Source organism: Orcinus orca, chromosome 3 (assembly GCF_937001465.1).
Source record: "Orcinus orca chromosome 3, mOrcOrc1.1, whole genome shotgun sequence".
Lineage (NCBI taxonomy): Eukaryota > Metazoa > Chordata > Mammalia > Artiodactyla > Delphinidae > Orcinus > Orcinus orca.
In genome coordinates this window covers 3,701,516-3,726,372 of record NC_064561.1, presented here as the reverse complement: position 1 = coordinate 3,726,372, position 24,857 = coordinate 3,701,516, and the positions used below count along the sequence as shown (strand labels likewise).

At 49.3% G+C, this 24,857-nt stretch overlaps 1 protein-coding gene across 1 annotated transcript; it reads left to right on the top strand.

Moving 5' to 3' along the window:
- ARRDC5 (arrestin domain containing 5) lies at positions 1 to 11,406 on the top strand. Its single transcript, XM_004277237.2, has 3 exons — positions 1 to 329; positions 1,788 to 1,996; positions 10,837 to 11,406. The coding sequence occupies exons 1-3, from the start codon at positions 77 to 79 to the stop codon at positions 11,362 to 11,364; spliced, it is 990 nt and encodes a 329-aa protein (XP_004277285.1). The 5' UTR covers positions 1 to 76; the 3' UTR covers positions 11,365 to 11,406.
- Positions 11,407 to 24,857: the final 13,451 nt, after the last annotated feature.

The following is a 24,857-nucleotide window of genomic DNA, read 5'->3' as shown; positions in this document are numbered from 1 at the left end:
CACTGTGGCCAAGGAACCGGGTATCTCAGTGACATGGGGGAGAGGGGAGGATGTTTCTCCGTCACCCCAACCCCCTATGTCTGTGGTGAAGTCCATTGAATTAGTGCTGCCCAAGGATGCGGTCTACCTGGCCGGCTCCAGCATAAAAGGGCAGGTGGTTCTAACTCTGAACAGCACCCTGGTGGACCCCATCGTGAAGGTGGAGCTCGTGGGAAGAGGTTATGTGGAGTGGAATGAAGAAATTGGGGCATCCCGCGATTACAGCCGAGATGTTATTTGCAACAACAAGGCTGACTATGTGCACAAGACAAAGACATTCCCAGTGGAGGGTAAGGACAAGGCCAGCCGCCAACCTTAGCCAGAATAGGAACCGGGGTCTGGAAGGTAAACACATCTGTTAGTCAATCAACAAACCCCCGGGGATATCAGAAATGGGCAGAGGCCTGGTTCCCCTGGTCACAGGGAAAGAGATAGGAGGGAGAAGGCTAGGAAAGCTCTCTGTGGGAAGGACTGACTAGTCCCCAACTCTGCCAGGTTCAAATCTAAAGTCTGGACAGACATCAGGAAGCCTAAGCTACCAGGAAACTATATGTCCTTTCCAAAATATGTCCATGGGGGTGTTTCCGGGTAGTCCACAGTCAAGCAGAACACTTGGCCAATGCTTGACTGAACAAAGTTCAATTGTAGATTTTTTTTTTTTAATTTTAGATAGGGTAGCCTGGGAAGGTCTCTCCAAAGAGGTGACTACCAAGCTCAGATCTAGTGATGGGAGGGGGACCTGCCCAGATATCCAAGGGAGGAACGGCAACCTGCTGGGCCTTCATACTCAGCAATTAGGCCGCCTCTCTGTGTCCCAGTTAACCCACCTGGAAAATGGGAATAGGAAAAAGTCCTGCCTCCTAAGACTGCCTTGAGGACTTAATGATTTAATGGCATGTCGAGGGGAGGGCTCAGAATAGTGGGGCGGGGGGGGAGGGGTATACAGTAATGTTTGTTAGGTGTTCGTTTTTTCAACCAAAACACTCCCCCACCCCTCACCACCCACATTATCAGCTATCACCCTTCTCCATTTCCAAGGGAAGCATCCTTTCCCCTCAGAAGCATCAGCCCCAAGCCTGCGATGGGTTCACTCATTTACTTCACAAACATGTATTAAGCACCTACTGTGCACAACAACCATGGCAGATGCTGGGGATACAACAGCGAAGAAAACAGACAGGGTCCCTGGCGTCGCTGGGGTTGCCATCAGGCAGGGAAAACGCTCTAATAAGGGGGTTTTGGAGAAGTGCAAAAAAAAAATAAAACAGGGAGGTCACAGAGATGGGGGGTAGTGTGAGTCCCTCCCCGGTCTTCCATCACCACTCAGTCAATCAACAAATATTAAGCACCTACTGTATGCTGTGCACTGAAGGCCAAGCTCTGCCAGGGCAGGGAGATTTGCCTGCCTTGGGACCCAAGGTGTGTTTGTTGAATGAATATGCGATCGAATCCTGCAGCCAGACCTCCAGTTTCCCAGGCCCAGAGCACGGGTGAGCAAGTCCTGGTCAGTGGTTTTGAGTGACCACCCCAGTCGCATCACCTACCCAGGGCATCGGTCTCCAGCGTAGCTGAGACCTAATATTTATGGGCCTAGGCTTTTTCGATCCCTAAAAATCACAGAGCTAAGCCTAGCTCAGGGACAAACAGGCCAGGTCCAGAACAAGCTCCCTGCCAAAACAATAAAGAAAGAAAAGAGGGAAGAAAAGATTCTAGAACCTTCTGATGGCATCGGTGTGTTTTGCTTTCAGATAATTGGTTAAGTGCAGGCAGCCGCACCTTTGACTTCCATTTCAACTTACCTGCCAGGCTCCCTTCTACCTTCACCAGCAAAAGTGGCCATGTCTTTTACTTCGTGCAGGCCTCCTGCATGGGTCGGGAGCACATTCTAGCCAAGAAGAGAAGGTACTTGTTGGTTCAAGGGACTTCTTCGGATTTCCACGCAGAAAACCCATTGCAGGTAGTGATGCAGAAGGAGCAGGGGTAGGGCATGTCCTCAAAGCTCCCCGGAGGCAGGGGGAGGCGGGCAGCCAGGAGACGGGAGGCCGTGACCTGGAAGAAGGGAAGGTGTTGGCCGCTCCTCCGGCCCAGTGATTTCGCAAACGGGGAATCAGAAACCAGGGCAGGAACTAAACCAGCGGCTCTCAACTGGGGTGATTCTGCCCCTGCGGGGGACACTGGGAGATGTCTGGGAACATTTTTGGTTGTCTCAACTGGGGAGGGGTGATGAGTGGGATCAAGAGAGTGTGGGCCAGGGATGACGCTCCACACCCCGCAGTGCCCCCCACAGGGAATGACATGGGCCCTGAATGTCCTTGACATTCAAGAATCAAGAGTGAGCAGAGGGACTTCCCTGGTGGCGCAGTGGTTAAGAATCCGCCTGCCAATGCAGGGGACACAGGTTTGAGCCCTGTTCCGGGAAAATCCCACATACCGCGGAGCAGCTAAGCCCGTGCGCCACAACTACCGAGCCCACGAGCCACAACTACTAGCCCGCATGCCACAACTACTGAAGCCCTTAAGCCTAGAGCCCATGGTCCACAACAAAGAGAAGCCACCGCAATGAGAAACCCGTGCACCACGATGAAGAGTAGCCACCGCTCGCCCCAACTAGAGAAAGTCCACGTGCAGCAACGAAGACCAAACGCAGCCAAAAATAAGTAAATAAATAAATGTTATTAAAAAAAAAAAAAAAAGAGTGAGCAAAGGCCCCTCTGTGACCCCTGACTGAGGGTCCTGGGTGCTTGGTGACTCTCCAGGAACTGATAATGGAGGTGGTGCCCCCCACCAAGAAGCACGGAAAGGGGATGCCCTCCATTCAGGGGGAAGGAAGGGCCTTGTGGCATCAGTCACCTGAGCGGAGGAAGTTTTTGGACAGCTTCTGGAGGCCAGGTGCAGAGGTGGAAGTAAGGGAGGGTGGACTTACATTGGCCAAAGTCACTTCACCTCCCTGGGGACCCATTTGTCATCAGAGTGTTGTGGCTGAGAGGGCTGGCATTTTAGTTTTCAACGTCCAAGTTAAAAATCCTAACATCTCCACCTACCTGCTGTGTGACCCTCTGCAAGTGATGTGGCCTCTCTGTGCCTGCATTTCCTCATCTGTCAAATGGGCACAGAGATGGTGCCTGTCCCCTAGATCTCAGAAGGAGCAGTGAGTGGACTTCATGCAAGTTCTGGACCTTGCACAGTGGCCGGCAGTGGTGGTAGGAGAGAGCCCCAGAATATTAAGTCCCCATAAATCTTGTCACTGCTGCTGCTGCCACAGGGAGCCTTTTTTTTTTGGCTGCACCACATGGCATGTGGGATCTTAATTCCCTGACCAGGGATCAGACGTGCACCCCCTGCATTGGAAGCATGGAGTCTTAACCACTGGACTGCCAGGGAAGTCCCGGGTAGTCTTATCTGTGTAACAGGGATCATCTCTAGCCCGGCCTACTTCAGGGGGGTAGATGCTTGGAGGGGTGGATCAGATGAAGCAGACCTGAGCTCAAGGCCCGCTTGGCCACCTGCTCCCTGTGTGACCCAGAGCGGGCTCTGGCCCTTCTCTGGCTCTTCCCTCAAGAGTTAATCTAGGGTGCAGGGGGCACAAGGCAGGAATTGGGGCAAAATGCTGGTATGGGACCACACCTAGCTTGAGATCTCTGCCGCCAGATCCTTCACTAGCCGATGGCCTTGGGCAATTAACAGCACCTCCCAGACCCTCGATTGTCCTGATCTGTACAATGGGAATACTACTACTACTACTACTACTAATCTTTCCTCGATTGTGGGGATCACAAAGCACCCAGCACGATGTGTACACATAGGGGATGCCTAGTAAATGGGAAGAGCTCAAATCGTTATTATAGCAGCAAAGAGAGTTATTACAGATATGTTTTCCTTTTTATTACCTATTTATTTATTTATGGCTACACTGGGTCTTTGTTGCTGCACACGGGCTTTCTCTAGTTGCGGCAAGCGGGGGGCTACTCTTCAGTGCGGTGTGCGGGCTTCTTACTGTGGTGGCTTCTCTTGTTGCGGACCACGGACTTTAGGCATGCGTGCTTCAGTAGTGTGGCGCGCGGGCACCATAGCTGTGGCGCGCGGGCTCTAGAGCGCAGGCTCAGTAGTTGTGGCACACGGGCTTAGTTGCTCCGTGGCATGTGGCATCTTCCCGGACCAGGGCTCAAACCCGTGCCCCGTGCACTGGCAGGCAGATTCTTAACCACTGCACCACCGGGGAAGTCCCTACAGATATGTTTTGAGAGTACAGAAATATGGTGTTTTCTTCAGCTACTCAGTACTGTTTTAATCAGATTGTAGGGGGCAGGGTGAGGGCAGGAGCTGGTGGACCAGGGCAGAAGCTACTGCTCTGGTCCAAGTAGACACGGAGTCTTGACTCCTATAATCTGTCCTTCTCATAGCAGCTGAAAGGATTCAGGTGATGACCCTGCTCAGCCTTCCAGGGCTCCCACCTTCCACGGGGTAAATGCTCAAGGCCTCCCTGCGGCCCCCAAGGCCCTGCACCACCTGCCTTGTCCCCTCCCTGCCCTCCCCTCCTCCCTCTCTCCCCCTCACTCACTCTGCTCCCGACACACTGGCCTCCTTGCTGTTCCTCCAACACGACAGGCATGGTGCTGCCCCAGGGCCTTTGCACAGGCTGCGCCCTCCGCCTGGAACCCTGTGACAGGATCTTCCTATCCCTCCCCCTCATCCTTCAGATCTTTGCTTGGAAGCCAGGTCTTCAATCACCGGCATTGCTGATGCCCCCATGAACCGCCACAACCCCCACAGAAGGCAATATCCATATTAAAATGAACACGCACTTTGCCTCATCCATTTCCCTTCTAGAAAATTCTCCCATCGCTGTCCTTTCACGTGTGTGACATGACCTCTCACTGCACTGTTTGTGGTGGCCAGAAACTGGCAACAGCTTAAATGTTTGTTGCTAAGTCAATTAAAGTAGCAGTACACAAAGGTCAACTCTACAGATACAGCAAAGAGAGAAAGAGAGAGAGACCAAGACACAGAGACAGAGAGTGAGGCAGCTCTCCCTCTCAGCACCTCCAAGTTACTGGGTTGAACGAGTAAAGCAAAGTTCAGAACAGCGTGTCTAGCCGTTGGTGGTAAAAACAAAAACTGCACAGAACTTCCTTGCAGGTGTAACAAACAGACGTCTCTTTCCAGAGACCAGAGAAACCGGCAACAGACACTGCCTCCTGGGAGGGAGTAGGGGAGGGGCAAACTTTTCCCCTTCCACTTTTTTTTTTTAACATCTTTATTGATATACAACTCACATACCTTATAATTCACCCCTTTAAAATGTCCAAATCAGGACTTCCCTGGCGGTCCAGTGGTTAAGGTTCCATGCTTCCAACGCAAGGGGCGTGTGTTTGATCCCTCATGGGGGAACTACGGTCCCATGTGCTAAGCGGTGCGGCCAAATAAAAAATAAATAAATAAAAATAAAATAAAATGTCCAAATCAATGGCTTTTAGTGCATTCACACAGTTGTACAGCCCTCACCACAGTCAGTTCTAGAACACTTTTATTATCCCCCAAAGAAGTCTTGCATCCCTTAGCTGTCACCCCCAAACCTCTCCGTCCCCTCCCCCAGCCACCACTAAATCCATTCTCTGTCTCTGTGGATTTGCCTGGTCTGGACGTCCCTCCCCTCACCTCTTGATGGACCTTGGATTGTTTCCACATTTTGGCTGTTAGGAACGATGCTGCTGCTAACATACGTGTGCAAGGTTTTACATGGACGCGAGTTTTCATTTCTCGTGGGTAGACACCTAGGAGTGGAACTGGGAAAGATGGTAACTCTGTTTTACCTTTCGAGGAGTGGCCAGACTCTTTTCAACGGCGGCCACCCCATTTTACATTCCCACCAGCCATGAACGAGGGTTCCAATTTTTCCACATTCACTCCTCTCTGTGTACCTTTAGAATTTTGAAAGACGTGACCCGTTGCCTCTTCCAACAAGCAGTACCATTGGGTAGAGGACATGTCCCCAAGACCTCTCCTAACCAAGAAGTCTGAAAGAGTTGGCATCCTGACTCCCCTTACCTCACCCCCTTGCCTAACCTCATAGCTTATCCCTATCAGAAATGTACCATTAGGGCTTCCCTGGTGGCGCAGTGGTTAAGAATCCGCCTGCCAATGTAGGACACCTGGGTTCGAGCCCTGGTCCGGGAAGATCCCACATGCCACGGAGCAACTAAGCCCATGCGCCACAACTACTGAGCCTGCGATCTAGCGCCCATGAGCCGCAACTATGGAGCCCATGTGCCTAGGGCCCATGCTCCGCAACAAGAGAAGCCACAGCAATGAGAAGCCCGCGCACCGCAACGAAGAGTAGCCCCCGCTCGCCGCCACTAGAGAAATCCCGTGCACAGCAACGAAGACCCAAAGCAGCCATAAATAGATAAATAAATAAACAACAACAACAAAAAAAGAAATGTACCACTAAAAAAAAAAAAAAAGGAATGTACCATTTATATGTCCATCTCCAGACCAGAGCAGAGACTGGACTGGTCTTCACTGCTATGGGTTTTCCTTGAACTTTGCACCAAGTTGATACAAACGAATACTGGTTGAATGAATGAATCCCCCCAAAGTTTCATATATGCCAAAGGAATATGGGGTCCCAAAAAACTCCTGGGTATGGAAAATCAATGTTGAGTTTATGCCCTAATATTCTTGGAAATCAGAGCCCTGTGGCCACCCCACCTGGCCTGGTGCGGGGGGGTCTCTCTGATGGGCCACCCCTGATGCCTCTCGGCACTTCCTTCAGGACCAGGACAGAACTGCTGGCTTGGCCTTGAGTTAGGGCAGTGAGTCCTTTAATGCCTGCAGGGTCCTAACGCATGCAACGAATTTTCGAATAAGACTGGAGGGGTTTAGAATGAAATGGGCTGCAATTAGCCTTCCAAGAGGAGGGAAAGAGTGGGAAGGCTGAAGATAGGCAGAAGCCAGAGGCAGACGGTAGGAGGTGAGGCTGAAGGGGTCGGGGGGGTCAGCCTGAGGTCTCCAAGAGGAAAGGCATTGAACCTAGAACAGTGTTTTTCAAACCTCAGGTCATGACCCGCTAGTAGGGTGCAAAATCCATTTAGCAAGTTGCAAAGCATATTTCTACAAAATGAAAGGATAGGCAGGACCAAAATAGAAAAATATCAAAAAATATCAATTTTGTAGGTTGCAAACGTTGTTGTTCTTAATATAAAATAAGAAAACAGAACAGAGAATAAAATAGGTAGAATAGAAAGTATCAGAAAAAGTCCACTTGGTGGGTTGCCATTAATTTTTAAAAATGAAAACAGAGAATAGAATATGTCAGAAAATATAAATTTGGTGGGTTGCAACAGACTTTGTTTTTATAAAATCAATGTGTAGGACTGAATAGAATAGTATTGAATACGTAAAAGGGGATAGAATTTACCAGAAAAAATAAATTTGGTGGGTTACAACATTTTCGTTTTATATAAAACAAAATGATAGAATAGAATAGCGTAAGTAGACTAGAAATACCAGAAAAATCAATTCAGAGGGTCCAATCAACAGTTTTTAAAAGAATAGATTAAATAGAATAGAAGAGGATAGAAGAGGAATTCTCAGCAGGCATGTAGCAAGGATAAGCATTATTTCATGAAACTTATTTCTCTTTCATAGATTTAGATGCCGATGGATATATAGATTTGTGCTTTTCGCCACAATATTAAAATCTACGTTTCAACTATGAGTTGTGGTTTTTTAAAAAAGAATAATATGTAACAAATACTCTATGTGGCCTGCAGAGTCTAAAAGATTCATCATCAGGCTCTTTACAGAAAAAAATTCATCAACTCTATGTCCTAGACCAACTCTTTCTTTTAAATTGTAGTATAGTTGATTTACAATATTACATTAGTTTCTGGTGTATAACAGTGATTCAATATTTTTATAGACTATACTCCATTTAAAGTTATTACAAAATAATGGCTGTATTTCCCTGTGCTGTATAATATATCCTTGTTAATCATTTACTTTGTATATAGTAGCCTGTGTCTCTCTCTTTATTTTTAGTGGAGTATAGTTGCTTTACAATGTTGTGTTAGTTTCTGCTGTACAGCGAAGTGAATCAGCCACATGTATACATGTATCCCCTCTTCCTTGAATTTCCCTCCCATTTAGGTCACCACAGAGCATTGAGTAGAGTTCCCTGTGCTATACAGCAGGTTCTCATTAGTTATCTATCTTATACCGAGTAGTGTATATATGTCACCCCTAATCTCCCAATCTGTCCCACCCTCCCCTTCCCTCCTTGGTATCCATACGTCTGTTCCCTACGTCTGTGTCTCCATTTCTGCTCTGCAAATAAGTTCATCTATACCATTTTTCTAGATTCCACATATATGCGTTAATATATGATACTTGTTTTTCTCCTACTGACTCACTTCACTCTGTATGACAGTCTCTAGGTCCATCCATGTCTCTGTAAATGGTGCAGTTTCATTCCTTTCTACAACTGAGTAATTTTCCATTGTATATATGTACCACATCTTCTTTATCCATTCCTCTGTTGATGGACATTTAGGTTGCTTCCATGACCTGGTTATTGTAAGTAGTGCTGCAATGACCATTAGGGTGCATGTATCTTTTTGAATTATGGCTTTCTCCAGGTATATGCCCAGGAGTGGAATTGCTGGGTCATATAGTAGTTCTATTTTTGGTTTTTTAAGGAAGCACCATACTGTTCTCAATAGTGACTGTATCAATTTACATTCCCACCAACAGTGTAAGTGTGTTCCCTTTTCTCCACACCCTCTCTAGCATTTATTGTTTGTAGACTTTTTAATGATAGCCATTCTGACTGGTGTGAGGTGATACCTCATTGTAGTTTTGATTTGCATTTCTCTAGTAATTAGTGATGTTGAGCATCTTTTCATGTGTTTGTTGGCCATCTGTATGTCTTCTTTGGAGAAATGTCTATTTAGGTCTTCTGCCCTTTTTTTTTTTTTTTTTTTGGCGGTACACGGGCCTCTCACTGTCGTGGCCTCTCCCGTTGCAGAGCACAGGCTCCGGACGCGCAGGCTTGGCAGCCATGGCTCACAGGCCCAGCCACTCTGCGGCATGTGGGATCTTCCTGGACCGAGGCACGAACCCGTGTCCCCTGCATCGGCAGGCAGACTCTCAACCACTGTGCCACCAGGGAAGCCCTACTTTTAGTTTTTTGAGGAACCTCCATACTGTTCTCCACAGCGGCTGCACCAATTTACATTCCCACCAACAGTGTAGGAGGGTTCCCTTTCCTCCACATCCTGGCCAGCATTTGTCATTTGTAGAATTTTTGATGATACCCATTCTGACAGGTGTGAGGTGCTATTTCATTGTGGTTTTGATGTGTATTTCTCTGATGATTAGCCACGTTGAGCCTTTTTTCGTGTGCCTATTGACCATCTGTATATCTTCTTTGGTAGAGCAACTCTTTCTTGTATGTAAGCCCAAGAAGTGTCTTCAGATGCTCCTTCCAGCTCTTTTATGATGTCAAACACACATGGAAACAATATAAATGTCTATCTTTCCCTAGCGGTCCAGTGGTTAGGACTCCATGCTTCCACTGCAGGGGGCGCGGGTTCAATCCCTGGTCAGGGAACTAGGATCCTGCATGCCACACAGCATGGCAAAAAAAAAAAAAAATTATATATATACATAAAATATGTATATTTTATATATATATATATATATATGTCTATCCTGGAGGGGGAAGGGTAAATTAACTATTTTGCAGCACATTCCATTGCCATCGTGGAAACAAATGAATCAGAATGACAGGCACCAACATGAATGCCTTTCAAACACAGGATGTTAAGCTAGAAAAGCAGGTTGCTGGAAAAGATATGAGGCTTGATTTATTTAAAGCATTCAGATATGTCAAACAATACTGTGTACTTCTACCACAAATAAATAAATGTACTCCTAAACAATACAAACATTTGCATGAGCATGACAAATGCCACACACACACACACACACACACACACACACACACGCTTGTAAAAGTATTAAGTTCCTCTGGAAGAAGAGACAGGAAGTCAGCAGAAGTGGAGAGCAAATCATTGGAAGCGCACTCCACCTCACAACAAATCTTTTATTTTATTTCATTCATTTATTTATTTTTTGGTCACATGGCTTGCAGGATCTTAGTTCCCTGGCCAGGGATCCAACGTGGGCCTCGGCAGTGAAAGCGCCAAGTCCTAGCCCCTGGACGGCCAGAGAATTCCCTCGAATCTTTTACAGTAGTACCCACAAATAAAAAGCCAAACGTTACCCAAGCCACACATTAAACATAACGTATATGTGACTTTATTTGCAATCCAGCAGCTAACCAATTGATATAAAGGCTGCTTTTTGAAGCCTTTAGTTAAACACGTTACATAATTTCAATTCTACAGTTTTCATGATTCAGAGCCCATAATATTTTCTCCTTAAGTCTGAACTAAGACTCTTCCAGAAAACTAAGACTCAGAGAAGTCAAGGCACTGGTACAAGGTCACACAGCAAGTGAGTTATGGAGCTGGGGATAAAGCCAGGGCCTTGTGAATTTCTTAGGTCTATTTTACAGACAAGGAAATTGACAGTCAGAATGGCAAAGGATTTTGATTAAATGGCAAAGCTGGGAATGACTTTGGGCTGCAAAATCCCCAAGACTCCAGATTCCATCCCAGTGCCTCTTACTAGGAGAGTCCCAAAGGCTCAAGGCTTTGGTGGACTGTTGGGTGAGCAAGTGGATCTTGTGGCCGCAATGCCTCACAATTGTCCATTCCCCCCACCCCCTTCTAGAATCCTCTGGTCGTGGAGGCCAAGAAAAAGATCTACTACAATTGCTGCAGACAGGGCACCATCTGCCTGCAGATCCAGATGGAAAAGAACATCTTCACGCCAGGGGAGAGGGTCATTTTCACCACGGAAATCAACAACCAGACCAGCAAGCGCATCAAGACGGTCATCTTTGCCCTCTACGCCCACGTGCAGTACGAGGGCTTCACACCCAATGCAGAGCGACACTCAAGGGTGGACAGCAGTGAGCTGCTTCGGCAGGAGGCCAACACCCAAATCACACCCTTCAACACCACCAAGATCGTCAGCACTTTCTACCTCCCGCCCGTGCTGTCCGTGAGCTGCGGCACACGGGACAGCGAGATCATGAACACCTACTACGAACTGGTCAGCACCGTCCACCTGCCCTGGTCCCTGACCAGTGTCAAGGTCAAGGTGCCCATCATTATCACCAGAGCCCCCGTGGACTCAGACAGCTGCGGGCTGCTGGACGGGAGCAGTGTTATCGTGAGCCTGGATCATCAGAATTAAATGCCCAAACGTCTAAATATTTCAAGTTTTATCAAACTCTAAGGCAGGTCCTTCCTTTGCCTCGTGCAGATGGCCTTCAGATGAGTCCAGGCTTGGGCAGCACGTAGTCTGAAACTTGCCAAGCTCCAGCCGTGCGGTCCTCCATTTCTCCCATCCCAAGAAAGATCACTCAATACCAGTAGAGGACAAAGCCTTCCAGGACTGCACCCCAGTTAGCACCCCAGACCCATCTGCTTGCTGGCTCTTACAGTGCCAAGACCAGGGATCCCCAACTGGGAGCGACTCTGCCCTCCAGAGGACACTGGCAAAGCCTGGTTGTATCGGTTATCCCAATTGAGGGGAGCAGGGTGCGCTCCTGGCATCCAGGGGGTGGGGGCTAGGGATGCTGCTCTGTGCCGCACAGTGCCCAGGACGGTCTCCCACAGAGAATGGCCCAGCTCCAGATGTCAACAGTACCGAGGTGGGGAGACCCGGGCTGGGGCCATGTATGGGGACAGATGGTTGCTGAGTCCCCAGGCTGGGTCTGGGAGCCTCTTATCCAAGTCGTATCCCTCGTCCACTCACAGTCCCCCTCCCCGGCTCCCCCACCACATTCAGGGTAAAAGCCCAAGTCCTCCCAGCACATCCACCCACGTCCAATCTATCAGCAAGCCATAGGGGCCCCTCTCCAAAATCTCCCCAGAATCCGCCTATTTCTCTGCCCTCGTCTGCATCCAGCTTTCCTCCCATCCATCCCCTGGACCAGGGCGGTCACCTGCACCTGGGTCTCCTGACCCCTGACCTGGATCCCCACGTTCTGTCCTTCCTCCAAATAAAAATCCAGGACCCCCAATTAGACTTGAATTTCAGAAGAATAATTTTTTAGCATAAGTATGTCCCTCACCACAGTTGGTATCTACTTATGCTTTAAAAAATCATTCGTTGTTTACCTGATATGCCAGTTTAACTGAACATCCTGTATTTTATCTGGTCATCCGATTCCCCAAGCAACTAAAAGACTCTCCGCACAAGTCGGGCCACCATACTCCTCGGCTTAAAATCTTTTAAACCTCCGGCGGTTCCCCAAAGCATCCGCTGCGGCCCACCAGGTCCTGGGTGGTCAGGAATGAAGGAATGGGCCAGAGTGTTTATTCTGGGCTAATGACTCTGAAATATTTCTCCAAGCACCCGCAGGCGACAAAATACTCGCACCTGCCTCACCCCTGCCGCGGGCCCTCCATAAACCATGCAGAGGGGAGGCATATACACTTGAATGGCGGGCCCAAGGCATCCCGGAACATTCTGAGATGCTGTTTCAGATCAAACTTTTTTGAGGGGAGGCGGTGCAGATAGAATGCACAGATTTAATTTGCTATTTCTCTCTTTAAAAAAAATTTTTTTCATGAGCGAGATCTCTCACTTTCAGCCATGTTTACAGGGTGTCTCCAAAAGAGCTTCTGTGGCAGTCCTGGCTCCCTGGCAGGGGTCACTGCTGGGCCTGGGTGGGGATGTACCCCTGCTGATTTGGGTATGTAATCTTCCTTTTGCAGTGGACAAAAGGATCCAACCCTGAGGCGGTGTCATTCCGCTGCCCTGCTTCCCGAAAATTCAAAATGGTTTATTTTAGGGAGGAAGAGGATGCTCTTGCTTGCCATAATGTCCTTGGCCCCAGCCTGAGCATCCTTGAGGCTCTGGAGACCAGGTCTGGGCCATCCCCACCTCTCCAGAACTAGATCCAGAAGGGCTGTGCTCTTCAAAGCTGCAGAGCCAATGTCGCCTCCTCCAGGAAGCCTTCCAGCCATGCCTCTTGCCCTCCAAAGGGCTCCCCAGTCCCAGACCCTTCCTCCATCTGGTCCTGACCTCATACACCACAAAGGCCTTTGTCCAGCTCTGTTCCATATGGGGGGGAAATTAAGGTGGGGATATCACAGCAGAGTCCTCCTCAGGGCCCCGGCACCACTCCAGCCCCCAAGTGGTTGTTTAAAGATATAACAAGCGATTGTTAATGTATAACAACAGTGTTCGGGACTCTGCTCCTCTTGGATGGTGGGACAGAGCGTTTCAAGAATCCCAGAGGTGGATCATAAGCCAGCTGGTGACTAGCCCTCACAGCTGGGGTGTCATCAGGCCGGAAGGGGGTGTCTGTGAACCCGGGGGGGGCCTCCAATTCTTTCCCACCATACTATCCTTACTTCCTTCTGTTTGGGACAAGGGATTTCTCCTCTCTGGGCCTCAGTTTCCCCATCTGTAAAATGGAAAAAACAAAAGTTGTTAGCCCTAGAGTTTGGAGAAGATTAAAAGGATTAGGGACTTCCCTGGCAGTTCAGTGGTTAAGACTCCATGCTTCCACTGCAGGGGGCAGGGGTTCCATCCCGGTCGGGGAACTAAGATCCCATATTACTGTGCGGCCAAAAAATTAAAATAAAAGGGCTAGTATGTGCACCGCTTTTAGGAGAACTTCTGGAACACAGTAAGTGCCAGCCTGATGCTAATTATGAGTTTTAGGATTTATTTCCCTTCCATGGACTTCTCCAACTCCAACAGCTCACCAGTCAGGCCTCAGGGACCTCCAGGTCACTGCGCCTAGGGTCACCTCACTGTCCTTGTCCTTCTTAGACTTTTTATTTGGAAAAATTCCAACTCCTATGGAAAAAGCTTGAAAGAATTATACAATAGACAGGTGATCATCCACCTCGAGCCTCCTGTTGTTGATTTTGGCCATATTTGCTCTTTTCCTCTTTTTCTGTCTCCCAGATTGTTTTGCAGTAAATTGTAGCATCACGGTGCTGGGTCCCTGTACTCTGCACTTCTTCCAGTACCCTGAGAATTAGAAGCGTCTAGATAATCACAGTAACACGATCACTCCCAGGGCAGTTCCATCCTCTCACCTATATATACTCCATATTCCAATATCCTCACTCTTCCGATATGTATCTTTTTTTATTGTGGTAAAATACACGCGGCATGATTTACCATCTTCTCCATTTTTTAGATGTACAGCTCAGTGGCATTAAGCACATTCACACTGTGGTGCAACCACAACTAGCTTTCCTAGCTTCCCAAACTGAAACTCTTGTCTCCATTAACCATTAACTCCCCATTCCCCTCACCACCAGCCCCCCTTGTTTTTAAAGGCTGAATAATATTCCGTTGTCTGTATACGTCACATTTTGTTTATCCATTCACGCATCGGTGGACATTTGTTTCCATCTTTGGGCTACTGTGAAAAACGCTGCTACGAACACGGTACACACATAAATATCTTTTTGAGACCCTGCTTTCCATTATTTTGTGTATATACGCAGAAGTGACCTTGCTGGATCATATGGCAATGCTATGTTTAATTTTTTGAGGACTTGGTATACTGTTTTCTTTCTTTTTAAAAATATTTTATTTATTTAGTTTTGGCCGTGTTGGGTCTTCATTGCTGCATGCGGGCTTTCTCTAGTTGCAGGGAGCGGGGCTACTCTTCGTTGAGGTGTGTGGGCTTCTTATTGCAGTGGCTCCTCGTTGTGGCGCGTGGGCTTCAGTAGTTGTGGTTCGCGGGCTCTAGAGCGCAGGCTCAGTAGTTGTGGCGCACGGGCTTAGTTGCTCCGCGGCATGTGGGATCTTCCCGGAGCAGGGTTCCAACCTGTGTCCCCTGCATTGGCAGGCGGATTCTTAACCTCTGCGCCACCAGGTAAGTCCCGACCATTTCCTCTTTATGCAAACATCCACTTCCCTTGATTTCACTGATTCCACACCCTTCTCATTCTTCTCCCGCTCCTCGGATTTCGGATATGGGGCTTCTGCTTTCTTCAAAGTCACAGCACCCAGGTCTCCTCTTCCAGGAAGCCTTCCAGTCCTGCCGAGCAGAGCCTCTCACCCTCCTCTACCAGGTCCTGAAACATAGATGAGCTTCAGGGTTCATTTCTGCAGACATCCATATCCCACTGCTTGGTCAACATTTTGAACTCTGGAAATGCTAGGTCAAGGGCATTGGACTTGATCCTATGGCTTATGCAGAAATGTTTGGAGTACTTTTCTTTGGAGACGGGCTAGAGAGTGAGGATTTGAGAAAGGAGATTTGAAAAATCACTCCACTGACCCTGTGGATGGAATACAATACATCCAGGAAGCCGCTAGTTCGGAATAACATCAGAAATAATGAGGACAATGATAATAATACTGTGGCACAAACTGGCTCCTTTCCCATCCAACTGTTTCCTTCTTCCTCCTGGGGACGTGGCTGGACTACATTTCCCAGCACCCCTTGCACTTAGGCAACACCATGGGACTGATCTGGCCAATGGGGTGTAAGAGGAAGTGATAAAAGTCACTTCCGGACTGATCCTTTAAAATCTTCCCCTGAGAGACTTGTTTGCTCTTTCACCTTTTGCCAGCTGATTGGCGAGGATTGTTTGGAGGCGAGCTGCCCAGGAAACTCGTTCTGTACTTGATTGTTGCATATCCAAGAAATAAAACTTTACTGAATAAACGACCTCCACTGAGGTTGGGATTGTCTTTATTTATTTATTTTTTAATTGAACTATAGTTTGTTGTGCCAGTCTCTACTGTACAACAAAGTGAGTCAGTTACACACATACATTCTTTTTTTTAATATTCTTTTCCATCATGGTTTATACCAGGATGTTGAATACAGTTCCCTGTGCTATAAAGTAGGACCTTGTTGTTTACCCATCTTACATGTAATAGTTGGCATCTGCTAATCCCAAACTCCCAATCTCTCCCTCCCCCACCCCCTCCCCCTTGGCAACCACCAGTCTGTTCTCTATGTCTGTGAGTCTGTTTCTGTTTTGTAGATAGGTTCATTTGTGCCATATTTTAGATTCCACATATAAGTGATATCATATGGTATTGGTCTTTCTCTTTCTGACTTACTTCACTTAGTATGATAATCTCTAGTTGCATCCATGCTGCTGCAAATGGCATTATTTTGTTCTTTTTTTTTTTATGGCTGAGTCGTATTCCATTATATATACATATACATACCACAACGTAGATTTTCTTATTCCAGCCATAGGATTTCTCCACCTCCATACAATTGACAGTTGGGGTCAGATAAATCTTTTTATGGGGAACAGCCCTGTGCATTGTAGGACGTTAAGCAGCATCTCCGGCTTTTAGCCAAGAGACGCCAGTAGCATCCCCACCCACCCTACCCCACCCCACCCCACCCCCCGGCCACAGTTGTGACAACAGAAATTTCCCCAGATGTTGTCAAATGTCCCCTGGGTGGGCAGAATCACCCTTAGTGGAGAGCCTCTAGTCTATTCTTATCATGCAGGTAGCTACGTTTATGGACACCCGTGTACATTTTGGGGACATGGACTCAGTGTGGCCACAGCTAAACCTGCCATCATATCTTCCTCCATCCCTGCCTCCATCTGCGTTTCATTGAAGACCCCACCTGAGGGTCATCACTGACCTTTTATTCTCCCAAGTCCTGTTTGTCTTACTTCCCAAATAACTATTAAATCCGTCCATCTGATTCTCTCCATCTCCTCTGCCACCATCAAGGCTTCCCTGGACTATTGCAGTAGCCACCTCCCAGGTGGCCCTGCTTTTATTCCTGCCCCTACAGTCCATTCCCCACACAGCAGTCAGAGAGACAGCTTTTCTAAATGCAGTTGTGATTATAGGCTCAGCTGGGTCGGGGAAGCTGCTTCCAAGGAGACTCCCTCACATGGCTGTTGGTGGGAGACCTCAGTTCTTTGCCACCTGGGCTTCTGGGGTATCCTCATAACATTGCACGTGGCTTCCCCTGGAGCGATTGACATGAGAGAGAGAGAGAGAGGGAGAAAAAGAGAGAGCAAGAAGGCTATGGTGCCTTTTATCACCTAGTTTCAGAAGCCTCACGGGTATTGGACACAATCACTTCTGCCGTATTTTGTTTGTGAGAAACAATTCACTAAATTCAGCCCATACTCACAGGGAATAGACTTGGGCTCCACCTTTTAAAGCAGTGTCCAAAATGTGTGGACATATTTTTAAAAACCACATTCCCTTCACGCAGCTCAATATCAAGAAAACAAACAACCCAATCCATAAATGGGCAGAAGACCTAAATAGACATTTCTCCAAAGAAGATATACAGATGGCCAACAGACACATGAAAGGATGCTCAACATCATTAATCATTAGAGAAATGCAAATCAAAACTACAATGACATATCATCTCACACCGGTCAGAATGGCCATCATCAAAAAATCTAGAAACAATAAATGCTGGAGAGGGTGTGGAGAAAAGGGAACCCTCTTGCACTGTTGGTGGGAATGTAAATTGATACAGCAACTATGGAGAACAGTATGGAGGTTCCTTAAAAAAACTAAAAATAGAACTACCATATGACCCAGCAATCCCACTACTGGGCATATACCCTAAGAAAACCATAATTCAAAAAGAGTCATGTACCACAATGTTCACTGCAGTTCTATTTACAATAGCCAGGACATGGAATCAACCTAAGTGTCCATCAACAGATGAATGGATAAAGAAGATGTGGCACATATATACAATGGAATATTACTCAGCCATAAAAAGAAAGGAAATTGAGTTATTTGTAGTGAGGTGGATGGACCTAGAGTCTGTCATACAGAGTAAAGTAAGTCAGAAAGAGAAAAACAAATATCGCATGCTAACACATATATATGGAATCTAAGAGAAAAAAAAAAGGTCATGAAGAACCTAGGAGCAAGACGGGAATAAAGACATAGACCTACTAGAGAATGGACTTGAGGAAACGGGGAGGGGGAAGGGTAAGCTGTGACAAAGTGAGAGGGTGGCATGGACATATATACGCTACCAAACGTGAAATAGATAGCTAGTGGGAAGCAGCTGCATAGCACAGGGAGATCAGCTCGGTGCTTTGTGACCACCTAGAGGGGTGGGATAGGGAGGGTGGGAGGGAGGGAGATGCAAGAGGGAAGAGATATGGGAACATATGTATATGTATAACTGATTCACTTTGTTATAAAGCAGAAACTAACACACCATTGTAAAGCAATTATACTCCAATAAAGATGTTAAAAAATAATAATAAAAAATAAATAAAAACCACATTCCCCAACAATTCCTCGGCAAATTCTATTGAATCCACTTTCAAATTCCTTCTAGACTATTACCCTTTCCCTTAACACCACCCTGGTTCAGCAACCCGAGTGTCCATCAATGGATGAATAAATAAATGCTGTCCATCCATACAATGGAATTTTACTCAGCTTCAAAAAGGAAATTCTGACACCTGCTACAGCATGGATGATCCTTGAGGACGTGATGCTCAGAGAAATAAGCCAGACACAAAAGGGCAAATACTGTGTGATCCCACTCACAGGAGGTCCTCAGAGGAGTCAGATCCACAGAGACAGGAAGTAGATGGTGGGGGCCGGGGGCTGGGGGAGGGGCTGGGGAGTCAGTGTTTCATGGGGACAGAGTTTCAGTTTGGGAAGATGAGAAAGTTCTGGAGATGGAGGGTGGGGATAGTTGCACAACAATGTAAACGTGCTTAGTGCCACTGAGCTGTGCTCTTTAAAAAGGTTTAAATGATACATTTTATGTTCTGTGTATTTTACCACAGTTAAAAATTTTCTTTTTTAATATCCGACCCTTATATGGTGTTTCCCATGTCCCAGGCACCATGCTAAGCTATGTGTTACCTCATTTGATCCCCTCCATCATCTGTGAGTTAGGGACAATGATTATCATCCCATTTTACAGTTGAGACAACTGAGGCTCAGAGAAGAGCAGTGATTTGCCCAAGTGCTTGCAGCCAGGATTAGACGCCCTAACCCTTGTACATGCTGCTTCTCCCTGAACCTCGGTGGTTCTCATTACTGCTTCAGCTGAGAAGGAAGACACACAGCTGAGGCTGGTGACATTGCCTGCTAGGGTCCCTGGGTGTCAGTGAGTGGCTGAGCTGGGATGGGGACCCTGGAGAGTCTGAGCCCACACAGCCACTGCAGGCTCGATTTGTGAGCAGAGGGGCCTGTGCTGGGCTGTGGGTTCCAGTCTTCACTTATATCTCCTCTCTGGGCCTCAGTTTCCCTTACTGCAAAGCTTGAAAGGACAGTAAGGAAGCAGCCAAGGGAAATGGGTACCTGGGGTCCAGGAGTCCAAAACACAGGCTCTCTGGGCCTTGGTTTCCTCATCTTTAAAGTGAAGACTAAGGGGACCTCCCTGGCGGCCCAGCGGTTAAGACTTCGCCTTCCAGTGCAGGGGCTGCAGGTTTGATCCCTGGTCAGGGAGCTAAGATCCCACATGCCTCGCAGCCAAAAAACCAGAACATAAAACAGAAGCAATATTGTAACAAATTCAATAAAGTTTTTTTTTTTTTTTTTTTTTTTTTGCAGTATGCGGGCCTCTCACTGTTGTGGCCTCTCCCGTTGCGGAGCACAGGCTCCGGATGCGCAGGCTCAGCGGTGATGGCTCACGGGCCCAGCCACTCCGCGGCATGTGGGATCCTCCCGGACCGGGGCACGAACCCATGTCCCCTGCAACGGCAGGCGGACTCTCAGCCACTGCGCCACCAGGGAAGCCCCAATAAAGACTTTAAAAAAATAAGTAAATAAAATGAAGGTTAGCAAGTTCCCTGGTTGCCTAGTGGTTAGGATTCTAGACTTTCACTGCAGAGGGCTCAGGTTCAATGTCTGGTTGTCAGGGAACTGATATCCCACAAGCTGTGAGGTGCGGCCCCCCCAAAAACAAACAAACCTTGTTTAAAAATAAAATAAAATGAAGATTATACTTAATAATAATTAATAATATTATTATTACTTTTCACCTCAGCAAGACTACATTTGGGGCTGGACCGTTTTCTGTGGGAGGCGTCCTGGGCACTGTGGGGTGTGGAGTACCGTCCCTGGCTCCCACCCACTGGATGCCAGGTGTACCTCCAACCGAGACAACCAAAAATGTCTCCAGACACCCCAAGGATCGCCCTGATTGGGACCCCCTGTCCACACTATCAGGTTGGAGGCCTATGTTGAGTTATTAGTATATCTGATCCTAAATGCTACTGAGATTCCCAGCTCTGCGGTTTCTGTGCTGTGTGACCTTGGGGGAGTCGCTTCTGTTTCTAAGCCTCAGTTTCCTCATCTGTAGAACTCGGATTCATCAATAGCCCCTCCCTCCCGAAGTCTCTGGATTAACGTCTATAACCGGTACCAACCGCAGTAAGCACTCGCTCCAGAGGCACCGTTGCTACCCCAGTGGGGGGGGTCTTCTGGAAGATTCTGGCCCACAACAGCGGGCCCCTGCACCCTCCCTGCTGGCCGCCTCCCCTCCGGGCCTCCGACTGGGGGACCATACAGGCGGGCGTTGGGAACACTTCCTGTGCGGTGGCCGCCAGTGCCCGCTGGGCCAGGTGTGCCAACAGGAGAACGCAGCTGGGGCCGCCCCACTTCCTGCCCTGGGTGGAGGCGCCTCTCACGCTCCTTTGCCGCCACCCCCAAAATAACATGCCCCCCCAAACCAAAGCCACCCGCGCCAGCTGCAGCCTCCAACTTAGGGGACGCAGGACAGGCGGGGGCCAGCAGCTGTCATCACGGCGCCTGTCCCGCTGGGAATGTCCCCCCCCAACCCCCCGCTGCTGCCACCTCCGGCATTCCAATCCCGAGGGGGTGACCTGGCCTCCCCCAAGGTCCGGACACAGGAGCTCTGAGCAGGCAGGGCTGGCTGGGGGGGAGGGGACTCCTCTGCCACGCTGGGTGACAAGGGACCCTCTCCGGCCAGAACCCCCAGACCCGAGGTGCCTCCGATCTTCACCTCAAGGGACCGTTTGAGGGGGGAGGGGCTGGCTGCCAGGACAAAAGCCCCCTCCTCTTCCCGGGAACAAAGCGGAGGCCGGGAGAGCCAAGGACTGCGTGTTCTTTCCCCGACAACGTGACATCCTGGCAGCTGGCACTCGGAGGGCTGGGCCAGAGCCTCTGGGCCTGGCCACCCGACACAAGGCCACTCAGTATGGGGGCACTGGGATGGAATGGCTGCGGTCCCGAGGGATCTGGTTCCTGGTCAGCTGCCCGTAGGCCTCTGTCCTTCCAGTACATTCTGACAAGGAAGTCTGCCGGCTCGGCCTGCAGAACTTCACAGAAAGGCCAGGAGGCCTCCGCTGTCGGGCTCCGAGCTGGATGGGCCACCAGGATGGAGGGGGACAAAGGCCACGTGGACGCCTTGCTGCTGCCCGCACCCCTGGCCCTGCATCCCGGGGCCGGGGGTACCCAGTGGGACCCCACACCCCACCCCACCCCATCCCGGCCCGGGAGGGGCCGGCCCAGGGGACAGTGGCTCTGGGAGCAGCTCCCCTCCCCCAAGCCACGCACGGGGCAGCGGGCAGCTGGCGCCACCAGGGCGGGGTGGGGGGGGCGGGGACAGGCCAGGGCCTGCATGTTAAAAGACCCCCAGCTTCCTGCGGCGAGCGGCGAGCGGGACAAGGAGACAAAACCTTGTCTTCCGGCCATTGGGGCCACAATCGGTCAGGCTGTCCACCCACTGGCCGGAGCTGCGGTTTGGGGGGACATCGTGGGCAGATCTGTCCTGGCTGGGGTAGGGTTGCCAGAAAAAAGTACAGGTCGCGCAGGTAAACAAGTAATTACTCAGCGTATGTCCCTTGCAATACTTGGGACATACTTACGCTAAAAAAAATTTCACTGTGTATCTGAAATTCACATTTAACTGGGGGTCCTATATTTTTACTTGCTAAATCTACTACCCGAGGCCAGGGGCTCTGGGAGAAGCAAAACTGCTTACCAACATCCCCCCAGACTTGCTCCTCTGCTGGTCCCAGCCTCAGGGGTGGTCCCTCCACCCTCACCCCTCACTGGATTCCCAGCCAGAGGCCCGTATCAGCCTCACCTTCCAAACCATGGCCCGTCACTCCCCCGCTGCAGTCTCTCTCCCATCTGCCCCTCATCCTCAGCAGAGGGGGCCATGAGTTCCTGCCTGCCCCCCAGATATCCGGCCCCCCTTCCCTGAATCTCAAAGGTTCCACGCCTCCATCCCCAGAGATCTGAATGGGGCCCCTCCTCTGCTCTGAGTCCGACAGTTGCTCCCCACTGCTCCCACAATAAAGGCCCAAAACCTCTGCTGGACATTGGAAGCCCCGTCCCCAGCAGGGCTCCAACAAACCCCTATACCCAACTCCCAGCCCCCCTCTCCTCAAATGAGCTGTGGTTTCCCAAAAGCTGCCTGTTCTCTCAGGTCCCCAGGTATGGCCCGTCACCCCCAACCTGAGTCAGGTCCCATCCTTTCTCTGCCCACAGGCCTCCATGGCTCCCACCTTCCTGAGAGTAAAAACCCAAGTCTCCCCGGGGTCCACAATGTCCTGCACGACCTGCCCCTGTCCCCTCCCTGTCCTTACCTCCTCCCTCTTTTCCCCCTTGCTCTCTGCTTCAGACACACAGGATCCTTGCTGTTCCTCCAACACACCAGGCATAGTCCTGCCCCAGGGCCTTTGCACATGCTGTTACTGCTGCCTGGAGCACACCTCGTCCTAAAAGCTACACAGTCCAACAGCCTTCCCTCCTCCAGGTCTCGGCTCAACTGTCACCTCCTCGGTGAGGTCTCCCTGGTCTACCTTTAAAAAAAAAAAAAAATTATTTATTTAATTTGGGTGCGCCGGGTCTTAGTTGCAGCACCTGGGATCTTTAGTTGCGGCATGCAGACTCTTAGTTGTGGCATACATGCAGGATTTAGTTCCCTGACCAGGGATCGAACCCAGGCCCCCCGCATTAGGAGCGCAGAGTTTTACCCACTGGACCACCAGGAAAGTCCCTGGTCTACCTTATTTAAAACTGTAAGCCACCCCGACTCCCCATCTTCCTTTCCTGCTCTATTTTTCTCCACAACTCTTATCATCTTCTAATATACTATGCATTGACTGTTGCACGTGGTCTGTCTCCCCAACTAGGACATCAGCTCCATGAGGGCAGGGATGTTCTGTCTGGTTCACTGCTATATCCTGAGCAGGGTACACAAGGGGTGTTTAATAAATACTTCCGGAATGAATAACCATCACTGTTTCTGGAACAGCCTCCTGCACACCCCCCTTCCACCTTTCAAGACTTACCTGAAGCAGGTGGGCTCGTGTTCCTCTCCCAGGTTTCCTTTATCCACAGGATGGCCCAAGATAGCTTTCGAATGCTCCAACATGCCCCTGCTGACCTTACTGCAGAACCTTCTGTGGCTCCCCAGTGCCCTCAGGACTCTGTTAGCCTGGCCTTTGCCAACTGTCTGGCTCCATCTCTCCCCCACCAATACTCCCCATCCCCTGGCCACGGTCTACCCTCCAGCCTCACTCTGCACCTTCACCCTCTCTGTTCCCTCAGCCTGGAACAGCTGCTCCAGTACCTTCACCTGACTTCATCCCTCAGGCCTCAGATTAGACATCACCTCCTCCTAGAAGCCTTCCAGGACCACCACCCACACCTAAGTCCAGCACCTCTTCTGGGCTCCACCATGCCTGAGCATCCCCATCACAGCCCTGACCACTTCTATTTTAACCACCTGGTCACCAGAGGCAACTTGTCATCAGACAAAGGAGACCCCGGGTCCACAGCACTTTCAGGAACCCACAAAATGGCTTCATTTTAATTTCTCTTAAAATCAAAAGAAACAATGAATAAAATAATACCAATTCAATTGTAAGAGATCATTTGTAATATCTTTTCATGAAGGGAGGCGTCAAGTGCCTCAGGCCCGTGAAGGTTTTTTGTTGCTGTTGTTGTTTTGTTTTTTGGGGGTTTTTTTTTTTGGTCGCGCCACGTGGCACGTGGGATCCTAGTTCCCTGACCAGGGATTGAACCCTGCAGTGGAAACCTGGAGTCCTACACACTGGACCGCCAGGGAATTCCCCCCGTGAAGTTCTTAAAGGGGCCCTGCTGATCCCGTGTGGGTCTCCCCACTGGACTATGAGTGCTGCAAAGGCAGAGGTCGAGACTGGGTCCCCACGGCTGCCTGGCAGTGGCCTGGCATACAGCAGGCACTTAATAATTGTTGTGTTGAATAACTGAATATCCAGTGAATCGCTGGGTCCTCACAGCCAGGCCTGGCTCACACATCATAGGAGATGCTTGATAAATGGATGGATGGATGGATGGATGGATGGTAGATGGATGGACGGAGGGAGGGTCAGAAGGCAGATTGACCAGGACACCAATCTGGGACCAGCAGCGCCGCCTTGTGGCACACTGCTTGCCTGCCTCTCCCTCTCTTAGGTTCCAGTGGAAAAGTTCTGGGGAGTTTTCAGAGCCTTTCCACTGGAAGGGGATGGAGAGGAGGAAAAGGAGGAGGAGGAAGCGGTAGGCAGTGAACTTAGAAACAAAGACCTTGGGTCCAAATCCCGCAGCCACCTGTTTGTGGCTGTGTGTCCCAGGGAAAACTACATCACCTCTTAATTCTTCAGCTTCCTCATCCAGAAAATGGGGGAAATCCAAATCTGGCCTCTGAATAACGTAATGAAATAGCTCAGAAACAGCAGCTATTTCTTACCTCCCACCCTAGGACTCCTGGACAGGTGCTG